Source organism: Canis lupus, chromosome 34 (assembly GCF_048164855.1).
Source record: "Canis lupus baileyi chromosome 34, mCanLup2.hap1, whole genome shotgun sequence".
Lineage (NCBI taxonomy): Eukaryota > Metazoa > Chordata > Mammalia > Carnivora > Canidae > Canis > Canis lupus.
Window position 1 is genome coordinate 15,776,631 of NC_132871.1, and position 20,781 is coordinate 15,797,411.

The 20,781-nt window shown below is 40.3% G+C and overlaps 1 protein-coding gene across 13 annotated transcripts in view; it reads right to left on the reverse strand.

Moving 5' to 3' along the window:
- MYO3B (myosin IIIB) overlaps nucleotides 1-20,781 on the reverse strand; it is a 425,769-nt gene that overhangs the window by 148,314 nt on the left and 256,674 nt on the right. For all 13 annotated transcript variants that reach the window (XR_012023941.1, XR_012023944.1, XR_012023942.1 and 10 more), the window contains 4 exons: nucleotides 17,976-18,087; nucleotides 16,833-16,995; nucleotides 15,427-15,507; nucleotides 609-698 (listed from right to left, as the gene is read on the reverse strand). Coding sequence is in view for 9 of the 13 variants with exons in the window: in XM_072811357.1 (XP_072667458.1) it covers nucleotides 609-698; nucleotides 15,427-15,507; nucleotides 16,833-16,995; nucleotides 17,976-18,087 (446 nt within the window). In the remaining 4 variants the exon portion in view is untranslated. The remainder of the gene's footprint in view (nucleotides 1-608; nucleotides 699-15,426; nucleotides 15,508-16,832; nucleotides 16,996-17,975; nucleotides 18,088-20,781) is intronic.

Below are 20,781 nucleotides of genomic sequence, written 5' to 3' on the forward strand. Positions count from 1 at the left end.
TTTCCAGCAGAAGTCTAGAAACTTCAAACTACCAAAAGGGAAGATTCTAATATTTTTAAAATGTTTAAAAACCACTGATATAGTCTGCCTAATGCTCTCATTTTGCAATGATGTTAACTAATGGAGGGTGGCTTGGAACAGATAATCAAGTTTTAATTCCTCATCTCTGGTGCGCCTCCCTACCATAAATGTTCTCCATCAGTTTGAGGTCAATGTACCAGGATCACAGAGAGACAACCTTCTTGAGAAGCTGCACTTTGATATGTTCCCAGGTAAATCAGACAGAAATGTGTTAGCGTCTACTCCAAGAGGAAGAGTTGAGGAGAGACAATTGGTAAGGAGAGACACAACTAGACCAGTTTCCCCTGTAAACAGGTCAGTGGGCAGAGGGGGCAGCTGCAGAGAAGCTGAGCTTATCTCTGTCTTTTCTGTGAAATCACCTAAGAGGATCCTCTGTAAGGCTGCCCCTGAATTTAAGCAGCTATCTCCTATTGAAAAATAGAGGGCCCATATCAAGCTGTCATTTCCATCTCTGGAACCTTCTCTGGAACATCCCTGAATATAGGACACCTAACCCAAACCTCTAACAATTTCATCTGTGTGGTTACCGGGCTCGCTGCAGTCTTGATCCTGGGCACTTCCCTTAGTATCTCCTGCAACAGTAGGCTGCAGATCACTGCTTTGGTTTGAAGGGTACCCTGTGGAATGAAACACAGGAGAAACTTACCAAGTTCATGCTCCCACACCTGGATGAATTACCCACGTGGGTGACACAATGTGGCTAGGGAAACCCATACCTGTCTTATGGTTTGAGGTTCCAATGTGATAAATCTTTCCAACAGATTTGGTGCTTATTTTTAAGATTTAATAATGTGGCTGGAAAGGGTGTACCTGCAGAAAACCAGGGAATTGGTAACTGTCCTGATTGGACTCACTACTAACTTGGTGACTTGGTTATTTGGACCTCTGTCTCAATGACTGTATTAGTCAAATACGGAGCTGGGTGACAAACAGAGGTCTTAAGTGTACCAGACCAGGGCTTCTGCTTTGACAACTGGTTGGTTTTCCTGTTTCCTTTTCAGTTGTACCACCAGGGGGTGGACAAGGTCTCCTCCTTTCCTCCGCATCTCTACCCCTCAGGCACATCTGTCCTTTCCTTTCAGCTTATAGCCCTGCTCACTGACTGTTGTGGGTCATTAACAACCAATAAAGCTATCATGGAAAAGAGAGACTACACATTCCGCTGGGTTGACAATTATCACAATTGCAGTTTTTCATTGTCCAGTCAGCTTAACTCATGTTGATCCATATCTAAATACTTCTCTACCAAAACAGATCAAGCAAGACCTGAGTAGAAAAATACTGAAGGGTCTATCCTGGCTGTCACATCTCTTCTTCCATTCTCCATGACCCTCGAGGGCATGATGGGTTGAAGATGTTCCACCATCTCAGACTACCTCAGGTATCTAAGGGCTGGTTCTTTCCAGTTGGATCCCTTGGCTCTAGAAGAAACCACACTGGCAGCAGGGCCCCTCCTCCCTCACAGAGGAGATATGCTGTAGGCTTTGCCCTGAGGCAGTCAACTAACTGTCCTAGCTCCTTTTCTTCTGACCTGTGATATAAACCTTGTTCTCTCTCATCCTGCACCTTCCTTCTGACTCTGGCTATTTCTAATTTGCTGGCAGTACTTCCAGACATACTATATTAGAATATTTGGGATCTCTGACCTTTCTCTTTTTTTATTTTCTTGGATGAGATTTTTTTTTTCCCATCCTATCCCTCTCTCTCCTTCTGAGTGACTCTACTACCTCAAACACCACCTTCCCACACCCAGCCTGGTGGCATCACATCTCTCCATTCCCTTGCGGTGGCCCAGCAAACCCACATTAAGCAGTGCCAAGCTGTCTCAGACTATACTTAAAGAGGTACAGTCCCTACTCCCATGCAGCTTACATTCTAATACAGAGAGAGTAAGAATAAAAAGAGATAACAGATGTAAAAATACCCTAACAGTTTTAAGGGAGTGAGCTGGATAGATGAGGGTCCCCTCAATATTCCTGTCTATAGAGAACCTCAGAATGTGACCTTACTTGGAAATCGATGTAATTAGTTTAAGATGAGGTCATACTAGCTTAAGGTGGGTCTTAAGTCCAATGATCCTTATAAGAAGGGCATGTGAAGACATGGACACAGGGAGAATGCATGTAATAATGAAAGCTAAGAGTGGAGATGGGTCTATAATCCAAGAGATGCCAAGAATTGTCAGGAACTACCAGAAGTATGGGAAGAATTCTCCCTCAGAGCCTCCAGTAGAAACCAACCTTCTCGATTTTGGACTTCCAGCCTCCTGAACTATGAGAGAAAAGGTTTCTGTTGTTTTACGCTATGAAGTTTGGGGTAATTTGTTGTAGTAGCCCTAGGGAACTATATGAAGAAGTAAAGCTGACAGATGTTAAAACAGAAATAGAAGGAAAAGATTAGGTACATGTATTCAGCTTGATTTGGCTGGAGCATTGGTGGTGGTGTTAAGAACAAGAGTTAGAGAAATATCCATTATTATCATTTAAAAACACAAATGTATGAATTATTATGTTCCATGCAGTGTTCTAAGCCCTTTACAAAAATTAACTCATTAATCTGCACAGTAATTCTAAAAGATTGAGGCCACTATTATTCCCATTTTACAGTTAAGGAAACTGAGGCCCAAGGAGCTTAAATGACTTGCCCATGAATCACACACAGCTGAAGAGTGGCAGAGCCAGGGTTCATAAATTTTTTTTTAATTTTTATTTATTTATGATAGTCACAGAGAGAGAGAGAGAGGCAGAGACATAGGCAGAGGGAGAAGCAGGCTCCATGCACCGGGAGCCCGATGTGGGATTCGATCCTGGGTCTCCAGAATCGCACCCTGGGCCAAAGGCAGGCGCCAAACCGCTGCACCACCCAGGGATTCCCTAGAGCCAGGGTTCAAACCCAAGCAGCTTTGCCCTAAAGTCTGAATTCCTAAATATTACACAATGCAGCCCCATTTATGTAAACATTTAAAAACCATTGACCTCTACTCTTTCCTTTATAAGTGGAAATAAAAATTCAGACTTTAGGGATGCCTGGTGGCTCTGTGGTTGAGCACCTCCCTTCGGCCCAGGGTGTGATCCTGGAGTCCTGGGATTGAGTCCCCATTGGGCTCTCTACATGGAGCTTGCTTCTCCCTCTGCCTGTGTCTCTATCTCTCTCTGTGTCTCATGAGTAAATAAATAAAATCTTAAAAAAAAAATTCAGATTTTATTTCTTTCACATGTCTGGGTCTTTAAGTTCCCACAGATCAGCTGCTATAGGAGGAGGCCCCAGCCTGGCGTGGCATTTGATGACCCACCCAGAGGATAGACCCAGAAGCCTGGTTTCCAGCAGAAGCACTGTCTAGGTAGATTTCTTGGTTGGGGATCTGGGCTTTCCTGCCCTCATAATGGACCTGGCAAATGGTGCCTACTGTATCTGGCAGGGAAGGCGCATACAGATGAGGCGCAAAAGCCCAACCTTCTCCTCCTAACCTCTGCTGGCCAATTGCACAAGGAGCCTGTGTCATTTCTGGCTGGAGTGACAGCTGGTCAGCAGCCATCTTATCAGAATATAAAGAGGCCAACTTGTGGGAGGTCTGACAGGCAAATGCCGCCAAAAGCAGCACTGAGAAAGTAAAATTCTTTTTTTTTTTTTTTAAAGAATAGAATCTCATGGACAGATTTTTTGTTTTTTTCAACAGCCACATCAGATATTCTGGTCTCCACATGAAACAATTCTGGTAATTTCAGGCCTACAAGAACACTTTCTACTTTGATTCTCCAGTACTTAATTCCAGTCATTATCTCGGTCAAACTTTGAGTTCAAAGAAAGCATTGTCTGGTAATTGCTTTCTCTAACTTGGAGACTAAGGAGGAAGGTTTTCCCTTATCCTAGAGATCCGTTTATTATTTGCCGTGGAATATCACCATTTGGGGAATTCCCCTCTGCCTTCAAGCAGCCAGGAACTGCCACTCTGTTCTCTTCTTGGATGGCATTTACTTCTTAAAATTTATGCCCTGCCTGTTTCCAAAAAGGACTGTAGGAAGCTTCATAGATTGTTTGCTTCTTGTGGTTGTGTTAGTTGGATCTAGCTTAGCACTCCTCTTAAACAGGGGCAGCCCTGGTGGTTCAGTGGTTTAGCGCCCTCCATTGGGCTCCCTGCATGGAGCCTGCTTCTCCCTTGCCTGTGTCTCTGCCTTTCTCTGTGTCTCTCATGAGTAGATAAATAAAATCTTAAAAAACAAAACAAAACAAAAAAAAAACCTGAGGCAGATGTGTCCATCCTGGTTCCATTTGAGGAACTATTGCTCCCATCTCCTTTCTAAAAGATTTTATTTTTCAGAGCAGTTTTAGATTCTCAGCAAAACAGAGGGGAAGGTAGAGATTTCCCATATATTCTCTGCTCCCACATATGTATACCTATCAACACCTCCCACAAGAGCAGTACATTTGCTACAATTGATGAACCTACAATGACACTTCTCAATTACCCCAAACCCATAGTTTACATTACGGGTCATTCTCGATGTTGTACATTACATGGGTTTGGACAAGTTATAATGACATGTATCTATCATTATGATATCATATAATAATTTCGCTACCGTAAAAATCCTCTGCTCTGCCTGTTAACCCCTTCCACACCTGTGGCAACCACTGATCTTTGTACTGTCTCCACAGAATGTCATATAATTGGAATCATACAGTCCATGGTTTTTTCAGACTGGTTTTCACCTTGTAATAGGCATTTATGTTTCCTGCATGCCTTTTCATGGTTTGACAGCTCAATTCTTTTTAGCACTAAATAATATTCCATTGCTGTATATACTACAGTTTATTTATTTATCCATTGAAGGACATCCTGGTCACTTCCAAGTTTTAGCAATTATGAATAAAGCTGCCTCAAACATCTGTGTGCAGGTTCTTGTGTGGACATAAGTTTTCAGCTCCTTTGGGTAAATAACAGATTGTGATGACTGGATCATATGGTAAAAGTATGTTTACTTTTGTAAGAAACTGCCACACTGTCTTTCAAAGTAGCTGTACCATTCTGTATTCCCATCAGCGATGGATGAGGTTCCTGTTGTTTTACATCCTCATCAGCATTTGTTGTCACTGGATATTCTAATAGTTGTGTAACAGTATACTGTTGTTTTAATTTACATTTACCTACTGATATATGATAGAGAGTAACAGACTGTCCCCTCTTGATGGGAAAAAACATTTTTATGTTGCTTGTGTGGCTACTGCAAAAGCATTTAGTGAGTGTTCTGCATAGAGAGGACATTCAGAAAATGTTTGGAGGAAGGATACCAGATCAGAAGGTAGGCAGTCTGGATTGCAGGGAGGTTTCTTAGCCATCATCTGTAAAATGGGGTAAGATCCCCAACCTACGTCACAGGGTTACTGTGATAATTACAAAAATAAGGTGAGTGAAACTGCCTTGTATCAACTGGAAATTGCTATGCAAAAGAATAGCATGCTAAGAAGATAAATATTTCTGTTAATCAACAAGGGAATAACTCCCACCTCTATGATCATTCCAGCTTATACAGTTCTGGTTTCCTGTAAATCAAAGTTATTTACTTTTCTATAAATCTTGCCTAAAAAGATAAAATTCTAGATGTTTATAGCAGCTTTATTCATAGTCATCAAGAACTGGAAACAAATGTCATTTAGCTAGTAATTGGCAAAACTGTGGTATATCCATACTCTGGAATTCTGTTCAGCAATGAAAAAGAGCAAATTACTGTTAAATATACCAACACTGATAAATTATAAGTGAAAGAAGCCAGATGCAAAAGTCTACTTACTATATTACTCCATTTCTATGACATTTTGGGAAAGGGCATAATTATAGGGACAGAAAATCTATTAGTGGTCACCAGGAGCTAAGAGTGGGGGAAGACTGGTAACAGAGAGGGTATGAGACAGTTTTTTGGAAATTTTCTTTTTTTTTTCCTTTTGATTGTGAAGGGGGTTACCTGACTGTATTCATCCAATTTTATCAAACTGAGTTTTACTGTATATAAATTATACCTCAATAAATAGGCCTTTAAAAAATTACCAGAACCTAAAAAAATGAAAAGATAAGGTCTTCTCAAACTGACTATTCCTGGAAAGCAGGATCCAACCATTTCTAACCCACTAGGTGGAAAGTGTCTGGTTGGGAGAGCCTTGCTGCTGACAAGGGACCCTTCACAGCCATTTGTATCATTGACCATAGCTGGTTTTGACACTAAGTACTTGGCTCAAAGGCTATGAAATTAGCAGGCTCTGGTTGCTTGTACATCTCAACCATCACAACTTTATTGACGAGAATGGCTACCAGCTGTCACCTCTGCCTCCACCTCTGTGCTTGGTGATTTAGACTTCATGGCCACAGCAAATCAAGCCATGATCCTGCTATGGCTCTTCGTGTTGGGTTTTGAACTCCTAGCCAAATGGCTGTCGCTCAGCTGTTATGCTGCCAATCACCCGTCACTGTGGGTTAAACATGATATGCACACTGAGATCTTCCAACTCCTTAGACATCTGAAAGGCGACTTGCTTTCCACACCAGCAGGCAGCAAATCTGGGTGATATTTAACTCCTGGATTTTAGAATTTCTAACTTCATGGAAGGGGGTTTGGTGGTGGGGCGGGGGACTTACTATTTTACAGAACAAGTTGCAGAAGGGCTCAAGCCAGTGAGTGGGAAAAATGATGTCAGTAGCATACCACCTAATCTTAACAACTTTGAGGCCAGTGAAAAATTTATCTACACAAATGAATCAAGCTGTTGGCATGATGGAGCACAGTTCTTTGCAAAAACAAAAAGAATCTTTCATAGGATATTACTGTATTTTAATTTTCCCGTTAGATAAGCAAGACATAAGATTTAGAAAATTCTTTTTTATAAAAATTTTCTTTAACTGCCTTTAAGATTTGACAGGTACTATTTTTTTTCTCCAAAAGTGAGAGAAATGGTTTCATCTTTTGAAGTTATATTATTATTATGCTTACCATTGAAAAGGACTATACACGTGGATTTCTTTCCCAGTGGAGTTAATACTCAGGAAGGGGATACAGAGAGGGAACTAACTTTTACTGAATATCTACCACATGCCAGGAACCATGCAGGATGCTTTGCACGTATTATCTGTAATCACTCCACAATGATCCTGAGGACTAGACCTTAATGAGTTCCATTTTACAGGTGAGGAAACTGAGACTCAAAAGTTAAGTAACTTCCCTCCAAACCATATGACAAATTATGGCATGGCAGGGATTTAAAGTTGATTTTTTGTTTTTCTTTCCTTGTTCTTAAAATTTGAGTATAGTTGACACACAATATTATAATAAGTTTCAGTGATTTAAAATCTCTGTACATTATGGTATGCTCACAAGTATAGCTACCATCTGTTACCATATGACACTATTACAATACCACTGACTATATTCCCTGTGCTGTATCTTTTCCCTTTCATTTCCAAGACTTATTCATGTTTTAATTGGAAGCCTGTATCTCCCACTCCTGTTCACCCATTTTGTCCATCTTCCTATTACTCTTCCCTCTGGCAACCAACAGTTTGTTCTCTGTATTTATAGGTCTGATTCTACTTTTTGTTTATCATTTGTTTTGTTTTTTATGTTCCACATATAAGTGAAATCATATGGTATTTGTCTTTCTCAGTCTGACTTGTTTCACTTAGAATAGTACTCTCTTGGTTCATCTATATTGTTGTAAATGGCAAGATCTCATCCTTTTAATGGTTATATAATATTCCATTGTATATATATACCACCACTTTTTTTATCCAATTATCTATCAAAGGACATTTAGGTTGCTTCCATATCTTGACTACTGTAAAAAATGCTATCATAAACATAGGGGTTCATATATCTTTTTGAGTTAATGTTTTCATTTTCTTTGAATAAATACCCAGTAGTGGAATTATTGAATCATATGGTATTTCAATTTTTATCTTTTTGAGAAACTTCCATACTGTTTTCCATAGTGGCTGCACCAATTATATTCCCACTAGCATAGTGCTAGAGTTCTTTTTTCTCCATGTACTTTGCCAACACTTGTTATTTCTTGTCTTCTTGATTTTAGCCATTCTTACAGATGTATGGTGACACTCACTGTTGTTTTGATTTGTGTTTCCCTGATGATGAGTGATATGAACATCTTTTCATGTGTCTGTTGGCCATTCATATGTCTACTTTGGAAAAATGTCCATTCAGGTTCTCTGCCCATTTTTTAATCAGATTTTTGGGGGTTTTGGTTAAATTGTTTTGACTCCAAAGTCCACTTGCTTAGGTTGGTATATGAAACTCTTCCCAAAGCTTTGACTGGTACCCTGTGTCCATGTGCCATATCCAAGATGAAAACTAATGACAGAACGTGGTCTCCTGGAAAGAGCACTGGATAAAGACTGAGAAGAGGGCTTTGATATCAATTCTTGTTTTTTTTTGTTTGTTTGTTTGTTTTAAGATTTATTTATTTGAGAGAGAGTGCCAGAGTGAGCATACAAGGGAGGAGAGGCAAAGGGAAAGAATCTTCAAGCAGACTCTCCACTGAGGCTGGAGTCTGCCATGGGGCTCAATCTCATAACCCATGAAATCATGACCTGAGCCAAAACCAAGAGTCAGACACTTACACAAGTGAGCCACCCACGCACCTCAGCCACCCCAGCCAATTCTTACGCTCATAACACATAATTCTCTGTGCTTCTGTTTCATCTGTTAAGGGGGAAAACAAAATCTGCCTTTCTACACACAGGAGTCTTTTGAGAAAAAGAAGGCCAATCACTTGTCAGAGCAGTTAATTTTTTTTCCTAAATGTTTCTTTACTATTACGTGTATATAACTTAAATAATTATGATTCCATATGAAAAGAAGAAACTTGAGGGACGCCTGGATGGCTCAGCAGTTGAGTGTCTGCCTTTGGCTCAGAGCATGATCCTGGAGTCCTGGGATGGAGTTCCACATCAGGCTTCCTGCACGGAGCCAGCTTCTCCCTCTGCCTGTCTCTGCCTCTCTCTGTCTCTCATGAATAAATAAAGTCTTAAAAAAAAAAATGAAACTTGAAAAAATTTAAAGATAATAGAATAAAGGCAACTTAAGTGCATTATTGATCATGTTGAGTATAGTTGACAGGTTGGGGTGGTAAAGATGCCACTTCAAGCAGCACCTCTTTACAGCCAGATTCTGGAGCTCTATATGAAGTCCAAAATGGAGGAGCTGATTCAAAACTGAAGTACTCATGGACTTCCTCTGAAATTTTAATCTTGAGTCCTGGTGGTGCAGACTGCTACACCAAAGTTTCATGTGAAGCAGTTCTGTGCCATGACAACATGGTATCAGTCCCAAACAGACCTCAAGCCCATGTTGGCTCTTCACAGCTTCCTCTCTGCGCATTAGGTGAATAGTACTCTAGGCATTTAATTCTAACGTGGACAATAATTTGATTTCATAGCAAAGGACATTCCTACGCATTCCAAGTTATTTCATGGCAAGAATTCTACTGTTTATGCCCAAGTGAGGTTTGGCAGGGCCCATGTCTTGACAGAAACCTTGAAGCCACAGGCCAGGGCCTTCTCTCTGCTATGCACCACTTCCTCTAAAACAAGCTTCAGATAGCCCCTGAAGCTTGTTTTAGAGGAAGTGTTTCTGTATGTTTCTGTATGTCCTGTCCTGTATGTCTTCTATGTTTATGTGTCCTGCTTACAAACAGGACATATTTTCCTAAAGTAAAGCACAACATCTATCCCCACAAACACTTTTCCCCTCCAAAATGTTAAGCCTATAGCTGTCAGAAATCAGTCCCAACTTTTTACTTACAGAGAGTTAGAGAAACCTAGGCAGTGTGCAGGTGGACTGGGCCGGACTCTCTGCATAAACCTGAAGGTACGCTGTTTTCAATTAAAGAAAGGTTTAGAAGGCAGTGGAGCCAATGTGCACCTCATAGTTCATCTCAAGCCTGAATATATCAGTTAACACTTCCCCCTAGACACTGCTTTATTCTTGTGTAGGTATGACCTACAACAACAGGAAAGAAAAGACAGTTGGCTCCTGCCCAACTGTCCAGAAGAGCTTGGAATCTGTCTTCTCTCACATTTTGAGGAAGTGTTTATGTGAAATGACCAGAAATCTTTCTAAGAGATAGAAATGGAATAGAGGTAGAATAGCAAAGAGAGAAGAAAGGAGGGGAGTGATTGAAGGGGTGGAGTGATCGAAGGCGTGCTTGATCTCCTTTTGTTAGTTCAAGGTGGACCTCATCCTTCAGTGGTACATTCACTTGACCTTCCTCTATTTGGCTTGTGATCAACAATCTGCTTATGCACAGCTTTGTTTGAATGAAAAATATCTCCTGTAATCATATTTACCTTCAAGAAACATGGGTTATTTCAATGTATATCCTCAGCTATATTTTATAATGATTTCTACTCTTTGTATTGCACTGGAGTTTTACAGAACTCTCTCCCAATATGTGTTGACATAATATAGAGTACTCGACTTATACAAACAGCATTCTTCTGAGGAACAGCATGTTTTATCACCCTCTATATTGGAGATGGGAAATATGAAGCTCCAAATTAAATTCACTGTTTACCATGGTAGCTCAGGACAGATACTTAATAAATAGTAAATGAAGAAAGAAATTTCTAAATTTAAAATATAGTTGTTCTGCACACCTAGGGATATTTCTGGAGATCTCATTCCAGGAAATTACTATAACCACCCAGTCACTGCCAACTCATCAACAGTGCTAAAGGAACCAACCTTTTAAAGTTAGAGAAGACCAAAAGGAGGCCTTACCTGACACAGGCTTAAAAGTTCAGCAGTTTTAAACACTAGAAATTTGGTTTTGTTAGAAGTAGGGTCAAGTTTCTAAAAGAAGTACAATAGCCTCTGATAGGTTGCTATCTGAAATCGTATCTGAGAGTGCTGGAACCTATCTGGACATGATGCTTGCTTTCCCCTCTGGAAACAGCATTTAAAGCAACTCTCATTGGCCATGTCACATGATATGCCCAGAGGTTCCAGCTGAATCTGGTTTAAAATACCTGTTCACAGGCTCAAGGAAGCCTGCACTTTGGCAGAGTCATGGCTAAGGCTCCAAAAAGCACCCTAAAAGGCATCTGAAGGTGAAATGGTCATTATTTCTGTTATTGCAAGGGCTGGGGAGGGGGGAGTAAGTGGAAAGCTGATGGAGGACATGGAGAAAGGGGGAAACATTTTCCACTGCACTGAAGCAATTAGATGAAAATGTGCTATAAACCAATGGGCTCTTTCTGCTCCTGGGGGCTGGGGGAGAACTGGAAAGGGAGGCTGGAAGAAGAGACACTCTTCGACATTCTGTTCCCAGCCCCTAGGGCTCCACTATTACCAACCTGAGGCATTTTCTCCCTGAGATGGGGAAGCTCACTACTTTGTTCTCTTTTAAAAAACAGATCTTGAATTTAGAGGAGCAATCTTAAAACCAGTGCTTCCAAAAACTAGAAAGAATGACATATTATAGACCTCTTAAAAACCCCTGCAGGTTATGTGTGTTGATAGTATTTATTGAAGAATGTAGGCATTTTTATTTTAACAAATCTAGTTATATATCCACTTTCTAACAGAAGAAGTTCTTTAAAAAAATAATAGTTTAGTAAGGGAATGACACATATAGCTGTCACTTTTAGAATACCCCATCTATCTGAAAATATGTGAATCTTAACTTTCTGATTAAAAAAGTATGTAACTTTAAATTCTTTGGTGTTTAAAAGAATATGTTTTCCTTTGGCAGGAGCTTATTATTAACATTAACAAATAATAAAAACACACAAAACATGTCACTTCTCACCAAGATGACATTCAAAGTTGTTCCCCTGGCAAAAAAAAAAAAAAAAGAAAGAAAGGAAAGGAAAGGAAAGAAAAGAAAGAAAGAAAGAAAGAAAGAAAGAAAGAAAGAAAGAAAGAAAGAGAAAGAAAGAAAAGAAAGAAAAGAAAAGAAAGAAAAGAAAAGAAAAGAAAAGAAAAGAAAAAAAAAAGAAAAAAAAAGAAAAGAAAAAAGAAAAAAAAGAAAAGAAAAGAAAAAAAAAAGAAAAGGAAACTGGTAAACTACACTTTTGTTTGGGGCTCTCCAGCTCTCCTCTCTCTCTCAGATTCCTCACATCTCATAGAGGCATTTTATTGACGTGCAATGTTATACACGTAGGAAATGGATGCATATGTACCTAGGGTATTTTTTTTCCGTTTGTTTTCTCTTCCAGCATTTGATCACTGGCTGGTGAACTGTTTGGGCCCACAGAGATCTCTAGACTACCAGCTCATGTATTTGAAAGGCATCTGTTTATTTTGAAAATGCAAATGTGGCCTACCTCAAAGACTGACAGGCAAGAAATGACCCACTGAGCAAGGGGAGAGGTTTCCAATCTGGAGCCCTGTCCCTCCCTCTATCAAACCGAGATCACTCGCTGTCAAAACCACTTAAACAAGCTCCAGGAATCTGAGTGAAGGGCCCACAATTAAAATGAACAGGACTGTGTATGTATATCTCCTTCCCTCTCTCTTTCAGGAATTAGCCAGGCAGATCATTTCTCACTCAGTTTAAAGTAATGATGAGGTCAGTTACAAAAGGACTCTGCATCTTTGAAATAGTGGCTCCTGGACCGAGGGCTGCCTGGAGGAGGGCCCTATAATAGGGACACTGGCCTCTCAGCAGCCACAGCCCAGTCCTGGGGATGGGTTCCTGGAAAAGACCAGGAAGGTTAATACCCGGACTTTGATCTCTGTCAAGGCATACCAGCAAGAATTAATTTACATTTCAGATGAAAAAGGTTGACAGCATGAAAAGGCATCTTGTTTCTGGTATGTGAACGTGCCATAATAGATCGGGAATTCTGAAAGGAAGTTCTGAGGAAGCTAAAGGGATAAGCTGTGCGGCTGCTTTTATTGGGAAGGAGATGAAAGGAAAACAAATTTCAATATGCGCTGCTCTGTAGCAACATGTAGGCCAAATGCTTCCTAAATTTCAAGGGCTGCTCTTTTAAAAATATATAACATATCTTAGCAACACCACAAAAAAAAAAAAAAAAAAAAAAAAAGGCTATGGGCCGGAACTCGAAATACAAAGAAATGCATTCCACAGAATCTAAATTTCAAGTGAAATGATTTGTTGAAAAAAAAAAATTAGAGAGTAAATCTTGAAAATAATCATAAATGGTTGTGCTATGCTAATGAACGTCCCTAAGCCACTTCCTGCAGGTTTCACAAGTAAGGGAACTGCTGGGTCTGGGGCTTGTTCTACTTGGAAACATCCTAGTGGTGTGAAGAAGAGCTTGTAATGAGAAGATTATGCTTTGGGAAAAGCACACCCCAAAACAGAGAAGTTGGAATGAGATGCTTTGCTTTTTAGATAAACACAACCATGCCTTCCAATATAAAAATCAGAAAAACATTCTCAAGTCAAAGTAAACTGTCCATAAAATTGTAAATGGTGTTACCTTATCCAGGCATCTTTTCTGTTAACACAAAGCCAGCACCTCAATTCCTGTCCATGGTGTTAGCTGAAGGGCAGAGAGACTCTGCTTTTGCTCTGGCTGCCACACTACTTCCAAGAGGGAGAGGTGGCATTAGTACCACCCTCAATGTCCTCATGTCTGCCCAAGCCCCTGTAGACTCGATTAATGGAAGTTCCCAATGCCACTTGATAAGTAGGAACATTAGCTGCCAAGCTTAAAAAAAGAGGTGGAGGGGAGGTGGTGCTTGCAAAGCTTAAAAAAAAAAGAAGCACCTTGAAGATATGTGTTCTCTCCTCCAGTTCCACAAAACAAAATTATCCTTCCGTGGTACCTACCACATAGGTGCTCTACCTAAAAGATGCAATCATGACTGGCCTGATAGGATGATGAAGCAAACCTGTCTCTGTTTTCATGCAGCCCTCATTTGGCAATAACAGAGTGTAAACAGGGAACCCTCTAAAGATCATTTTCAGAGAGGGAAAATATGATTTATGATCCTTCACACTGGACTCAGTGGATCAACAATATATAACCCAAAGTTTGTATTTTAAAACATATGTTGGGCTTTGAGCCAAACTGCAAGGTTAGAAATCAGACTGGGAGGGGCGGGGGCTTTGCATGCATGTGCTGTGTGCTGTGGTGTGTGGAGGTGGGCAAGTAGGGAACAAATGCACTTTGAGTTATCTTCCTTAAGCTGCAACTAGAATTGGACCCCTCTTCCAATGAACTCTTTGAAGTTGTAGAGCTTAAAATTCCTAGGGGGTGGTGTTAAAACTTGCACATTTACATCTAAATGACATCCCTTTCTTCCAAATATTTTGGTTCTGAATGAAGATGTCAGGTCTCTAAGCGGCTGGTGAAGAGAGTTCTGAGAAGCTTTCCTGGAGCCAGGTTCTGGGCAGGGACGACCTCAAAAAGGTTGCAGCTGTTGTATTTAAGAGTTTGCCGCAAGGCAGCAGTATCTGAAACCCTATCCTTCTTTGGGCTTGTGGAGTACAAGAGACTAGCTCCTGCTCTCTCATTCTGTCTCCACTTTTTTACATTCTCAGAGCTCCAGGCATGCTCTGGGGCCTACTTCTTCCAGGCCCTCAATTAGGCACATACGGCTTCAAATGATGAAGGGAACCCAGCTGGGCAGCCACCGTGGATACTGCCATTTGCAGAAGAGCAGAGCCACCCAGAAGCTAAGGACAGGTCCGATGAGGCAAGAACCAGAGCTCTCAGCACTCAGGCGGCCAGGCCCAAGCTGAGCCACAACACAGGGTAACCCCATGAGGTACAGAGGAGCACCTTAGCCACCTACAGCCCAGGGTGTGGGAAATTCCATTTGCTGGGAAAGTCCCTGAGCTATTCTTATCTCTGTGATGCTGAAAGACGGGTTTTGCATCTGATCAGAGAATTCCAAGGTTACTAGACACCTTCCCACTTAACTAGAGTTGAGCATGTGCTCTAGTTTCACAAATGACAGATTTGTGACTCCAAGAAGGAAAGAAATTTGTTCAGTTGGGAGTAATGAAGTTGACTTTATCCAAACTGCCTGTATTCACACATGCTGACTCTGCTACTGACCAGCTGTGTGACTGTGGACAACCTACTGCACTTCTCTATGACAGTTTCCCTCTCTATAAACTCAAGAATATAAGAGCACTTACTGAGAGCATCCTTACACAAATATGGCAAGCAGCAAATGCTCACTGTCAGCCTTATGATCATCATACAGGGGGTGTGTCAGCGCAAGCACTAGAACCCCAACTAGAACTCTTAACTCTTACTCCAGTGCTCCTGAATTATTAACCTCTCAGCTTTCTAAAATCATATGAACTCAATCACAGAATATTTTCAAGTGGATGCTATGAAAATGATGTTTTAATTACCTGCTTGAATAGGAACCGCAGACTCACTCCTTCTGTTGCTTATTTTCTTAAATTTCTTCCGAGCATCATATCCTCTCCAGGCTAAAAATATAAAACCATGTGCTAGGAATGACATTAATTTAGGAACGTGCCAGTGAATTGATATAAGCTGTTTTCCCTCCAATCTATTACCCCTCTCGTCTTCCCTCCTGCTTTCTCACTGAACAAAATAAGCAGAGATACGTGAGCGATGGTGGGGAACAAGAGGCCTCTCTGTACTTAGCTGGGCCTCCAAGATGCTTCTGAGAAGGAATTATTTTTGTTCTGGCAGTGAGTTTCCAGAACACTCTGGATTCTACATATGAATCACTGGGGACCTCTATCCCAGGTGAGACAGTTCCCTGTTATCCCAATCCCTGGAGGAAGCTGTGGTTCAGGACTTGGGAGCAGGGTGGTTTGGTAGGAAGAACTGGCATAGCCTGACCTGTTCAAATTTTTTTTTTATTTGGGAGGAAGATATGAACCTGGAATTTGAAGGAATGAAATAAAGAAGGGAGTCAAAGGAAATAATTAGTATCACAACACCTGCATTTGGTGAGAGTGAACCATGTGCCAAAAACTGTGCTTTGGGAGAAGAAAATACGCAACACTAAGGCAAAAGGCAAGGAAAATGGATGAGAAGAGAAAGGGGTGTTTCTCTGGGGGTGTTCTGAGTCCTATAGATAGAGGACTGGGGCATTAAGCTGCCCACTAGGAGCATGATCACATCACCTTTTCTCCCTCCCATTAGCATCACAGCTCTCCCTGTTGCTGAATATGGTCATGAAGTCCAGACAATATGGGTTATGAGAACACAAAGGAAATAGTCCACTATGTTCAAGATCTGATGTTTTCATAACCACTCAACAATGGCATAGAACTCAGGTGCTGTTTGTAATATAAATGACACACACACATGCAGAGACACTGAATGGGCTGGGCATATCAGAGAGCCTGGTGATTTGTTCCCTTGGTTTATAAGCTCTCTCTGTGCTAGAAAAGCCTTTGGGAAATAGCATTAGTCATTCTGATGCTGAGAACTTGGTAACAGGCCTGGGGTGTGTATTACATCAGTCATCTGGGAAAAGGGATGCAGGTCTGTGTGATTTGGCTTTTACCTCTACTCACTTCACACTACCTCTACCTTGCCACTCATCACACTGTGTTGTGACAGCTTGTTTGCTTATGTGAACATCAGAGGGACCATGGTAGTCTTACTCATGGCTTTATACCCAGCATCTAGCACAGGGCCTGCAACCGGCACTCAATAAATATTTGCTGGAGCAAGGAAGAAAGGTAGGAAGAAGAGAGGAAGGGTAGGAAGAAGATAAGAAGCCACTGAGAAAAGCCCCAGTACTTGAGGAAATGCAAGATTCAGGAGCACTTACCTGACTGGACGGCAATAGCCCCCTTCTCTCTCTTCTCTCTGATTCTTTTGTATCTCCTGGCTGCAAGCCACCCCTTGGCATATGCCTGCAGCACAACCACTCTGCCTATGACTTCTTGCAGCAGCAAATTTAACTGCTCAACATGGTAATATTTGAGAAAAACCTGAAATGACATATTAGTTTTAGCATTACATATGGGCTCCCAAACAGATTCAGTCTACTCCAGAGTATTCTTAATAAAAATATTAAAACCACTATCTACATAAAGTTTACAGTGACTTCTTTTATGCTAACATTACTGACTTCCTGGGAGCAAACACAATACCTCTTTTCTAAGGTTGAGCCAATCCTTGATTATTGATACAAACAGATGGTGAGGTTAATGGAATTTAGGAGACCCCAAATGTTCTCCAAGCCTGCTTTATATCTGCCAGGAGGTCTATTTTCTCAATTGGATTTCTACTGTCTATCGCCACAGCCTCTAATGGAAGCACTAACCAACAGAATTGATCCATAGCCAGCAGTGGAAGTTTGGAAGGAGCACAACCAAATGACCCACCGTGATCTAATTCCTGCTGAGGAACAATGGTGTGGCCACAACACTCAAGGCTAAGACTGGCTTTGTACAGCAATTCAGAATGGATAATAAAAACCTGGGATGCAGGATGAGATGTTCCCTAAATGAAAAGCTATACACAATGAGGCTACTAGCTAGTCAGGGTACACAGTAAAAAACACAACATGAGTCTAATGAAAAATGGACAAAACTGTAAAAGATACTCATTATTGTCATTAATAAGATTTGTGAATCTCCATGAGATGCTGGAATAAGCAACATTTTAAAAAGGACATTTTTAATTTTTGTTATTTTTTTAAAAAGGGACCTTTAAAATGAGCTCAAAGTTCTCATTCTAGAAATGCTAAATGGTTCTCTCACTCTACATGCAGAACAGGAGGCAAACACTCCCCTTCTTGTCCAGAGGTTCTAGGACTCCTGACCCAACACCCTCAAAGATCATTGTTAGGTTGGGGTGTCGTCTGCTAAGCTACACAACTTACAAAGCCGTTCATATCACTGACAAGAGACAAACATACACAGAAGAGCATCATGGGTGACAACCTGAACAAAAAAGAAAGAACTACCTTTGTTTTTCCCAGCACCCAGTGATCTAATCTGCATTTTTCCAAGATAGCAACACAGCTCTCTTTGCTAGCAAAAGGTGTTTCATGTGCTTTGAATGCCAAGTAATAATACCTACAAAATAAAAGAGCAAAATGAAACATTTTTAGTTATCATTTGATTCAGTATAGTAGATATGCTCTGGACCCACTGGGATGCCTTGTTTTTTAATAGTAAATATTTCTTTTTTTTTAATAGTAAATATTTCTTGAGCACTAATATTAGCACACTAGGTAGTGAAAGGTATATAATTAATGCTTCTTAACTTGGCTCTTATATTTTCTGCTATGAGTATTTCCCTTTTAATACTGCTTTATAATTCATGTTCATGAATACTTGGTGTCTTTTGCATGTAAAATCAAAGAACCTAATCCTTTAATAAAACTGAAATTTAGACAGTTTAAATTTAGAATTCTAGTGAAAGTCATCATTTTATTTTAGCATTATTACAAAATAATTTGTAATCCCATGGTATAAATTTTGACTGTGCTTTGAAAAGTCCCCTCTGAAGCAATCTGTAGATAGCAAAAGTGATCATAGCCTAATACTACTGAATCAGTCTGCTGAGCTACATGTCCATCTCAAGGTACAGAGTGGGTATTTTTTTAAAATTTTTATTTATTTATTTATTGCAGGGGGCAGGGAACAGAGGGAGAGGGACAAACAGACTCTGCACTGAGCGTGGAGCCAGATGAGGGCTCCTGAGATCATGACTAGAGCTGAAACCAAGAGTCAGACATTTAACCAACTGAGCTACCCAGGTGTCCCTGAAGTAGGTATATTTTTTGATGTCATCACCAAAAACACATTTGTCTTCCCAAATTACTCATTTTAATGAACTTCCATACTTCTGGATAAATTCAAAAAATACCACAAAGAGTTTTTTCCCTCTCCTTTTCTTTATTCTCCCTATTAAAACACACACACACAGTGGTACATACAGTCTTTATAGAACAGATACTTTACCTTAGTTTTTCTTGAAAAAACTTTCAAGGATCTTTTCTCTGCTCTTTGCTGCCATCTATAATTAAACTCAACCCCTTGAAGTTTAAAAGTAAACTTCATTTCCTTGTCAAAGGCTTTTCCTGCCATTCCTCAGACAAGGCTGATCTGTTATTTTGGAATTACTGTACTTTTAAGTATAGAGCTGTTTGGTTTTTTTTAAATCACCTAAATACAAAATATGACCCTTTTACTTGCCAAATATTCCCATATCTTTCTGTTTATGGAAAAAATAAACATAGTTGATTAGCACTTTGGTCATTTATCTTTGTGCTACAAGACTGTTTTACAAGTTAGGATATAATGCTGAATTTGCTAGAAACATTTGCATTCAGAGATCTTGGGGAATGTTTCCAAGGCTTTGAGTCTCTGTTTCCACCATCGAGGAGAAGGAGTAGTGCTCTCATAGAACCCTGAATGGTGGCCAGGACCATGCTAGGTCATTTGGCCAAACCCAGGAACCTGTTCACAGAAGATACCTACTGGAGCTAGGCGGGAGGAGGGACAGCTGGGAGTCAGGCGTAGGCCTATCTGGGCAGTTCATGGCATTCTCACAGATTCTTCAATCTCACTTTTTTCAGGACTGTACTTTCAGTTGTGGTTTCTCTGATCTGGCTCTAGCTGAAGTAAAAAGATTGTGTTCTGGAATTTATGGGGATGGTGGGAATGGATGGCAAATCTATATAGGTGAATGTTTTGGGAAAGCTGAAGTACAGGTAGTTTAGGTATAAAAGTCAGAGGTAAAACCAGAATTTCTACATTCTTTCCATTAGGACTAGTCATTTATAGCATGAGCTCCCTTAGCTTTAATCAGTTCGGACTTGATACTAGTGATGATGAAGTATTTAAAGAGAATGTAATGAATGACCAGTCCTGTGCAAGATATAAAATGAATGAAAGATATATTCCAGCTCTTCAAACACGGATTTCTACTTGTTTTCTAGGCGTCTATAGATGGTTCCTAGCAATCTTTAATTTCTAAATAGGCAGAATGAGGGTCACCTGGGTGGCTCAGCAGTTGAGCATCTGCCTTCGGCTCGGGGCATGATACAGGGTCCAGGGATCGAGTCCCACATCAGGCTCCCTATGAGGAGCCTGACTTCTCCCTCTGCTTATGTCTCTGCCTCTCTCTCTGTGTGTCTCTCATGAATAAATAAAATCTTAATAAAAGATAGGCAGAATGAATTAAGAACTAACATAAATATTAAAACTCAACTTTGATACCTGGTCCTTCAACCCAAATCTCTTAATTTATTATAATATTCACATTTGGTTTAGTTTAGAAAGTGACGGGTAACAATCCTGCAAAGAAGTAAAGGTTTTAAAAAGTACTGAAGAAACATATAAGTGATATGTCTGTAGTAATCAGGTCAGATAAGTATAATAGATTTCCCTCATAGAGTAGTTTTGAATTCTGGAAGGTACCATGGTTAAAAAAAAAAAAAAAAAAGTACTTTGGTTGAGCTCCTGTGTGCTTCAATATAAGGGCAAAACTGACAGGAAACAAGACAAAAGATCTATCAGCAAGAGGGATCTTTTGGGGAAGATCTATTTCACACCCACTTCTGAAGCAGTTTGATGAATTAAATAAGGAGATATGTAATAGCATATCTTGTTAAAGTCCTGAGGGTCTAGGCACTTAAAAGCATTGCAAAGACCAGGCCCTGAGATGCCTCTTGTAGGTAGAACTGATGCCTCAGATTGGAGCCTGAACACTGAGTTAAGAGTGAGAGGCTCTTTGTTGGGTAATCCTAAATCACTTACCTC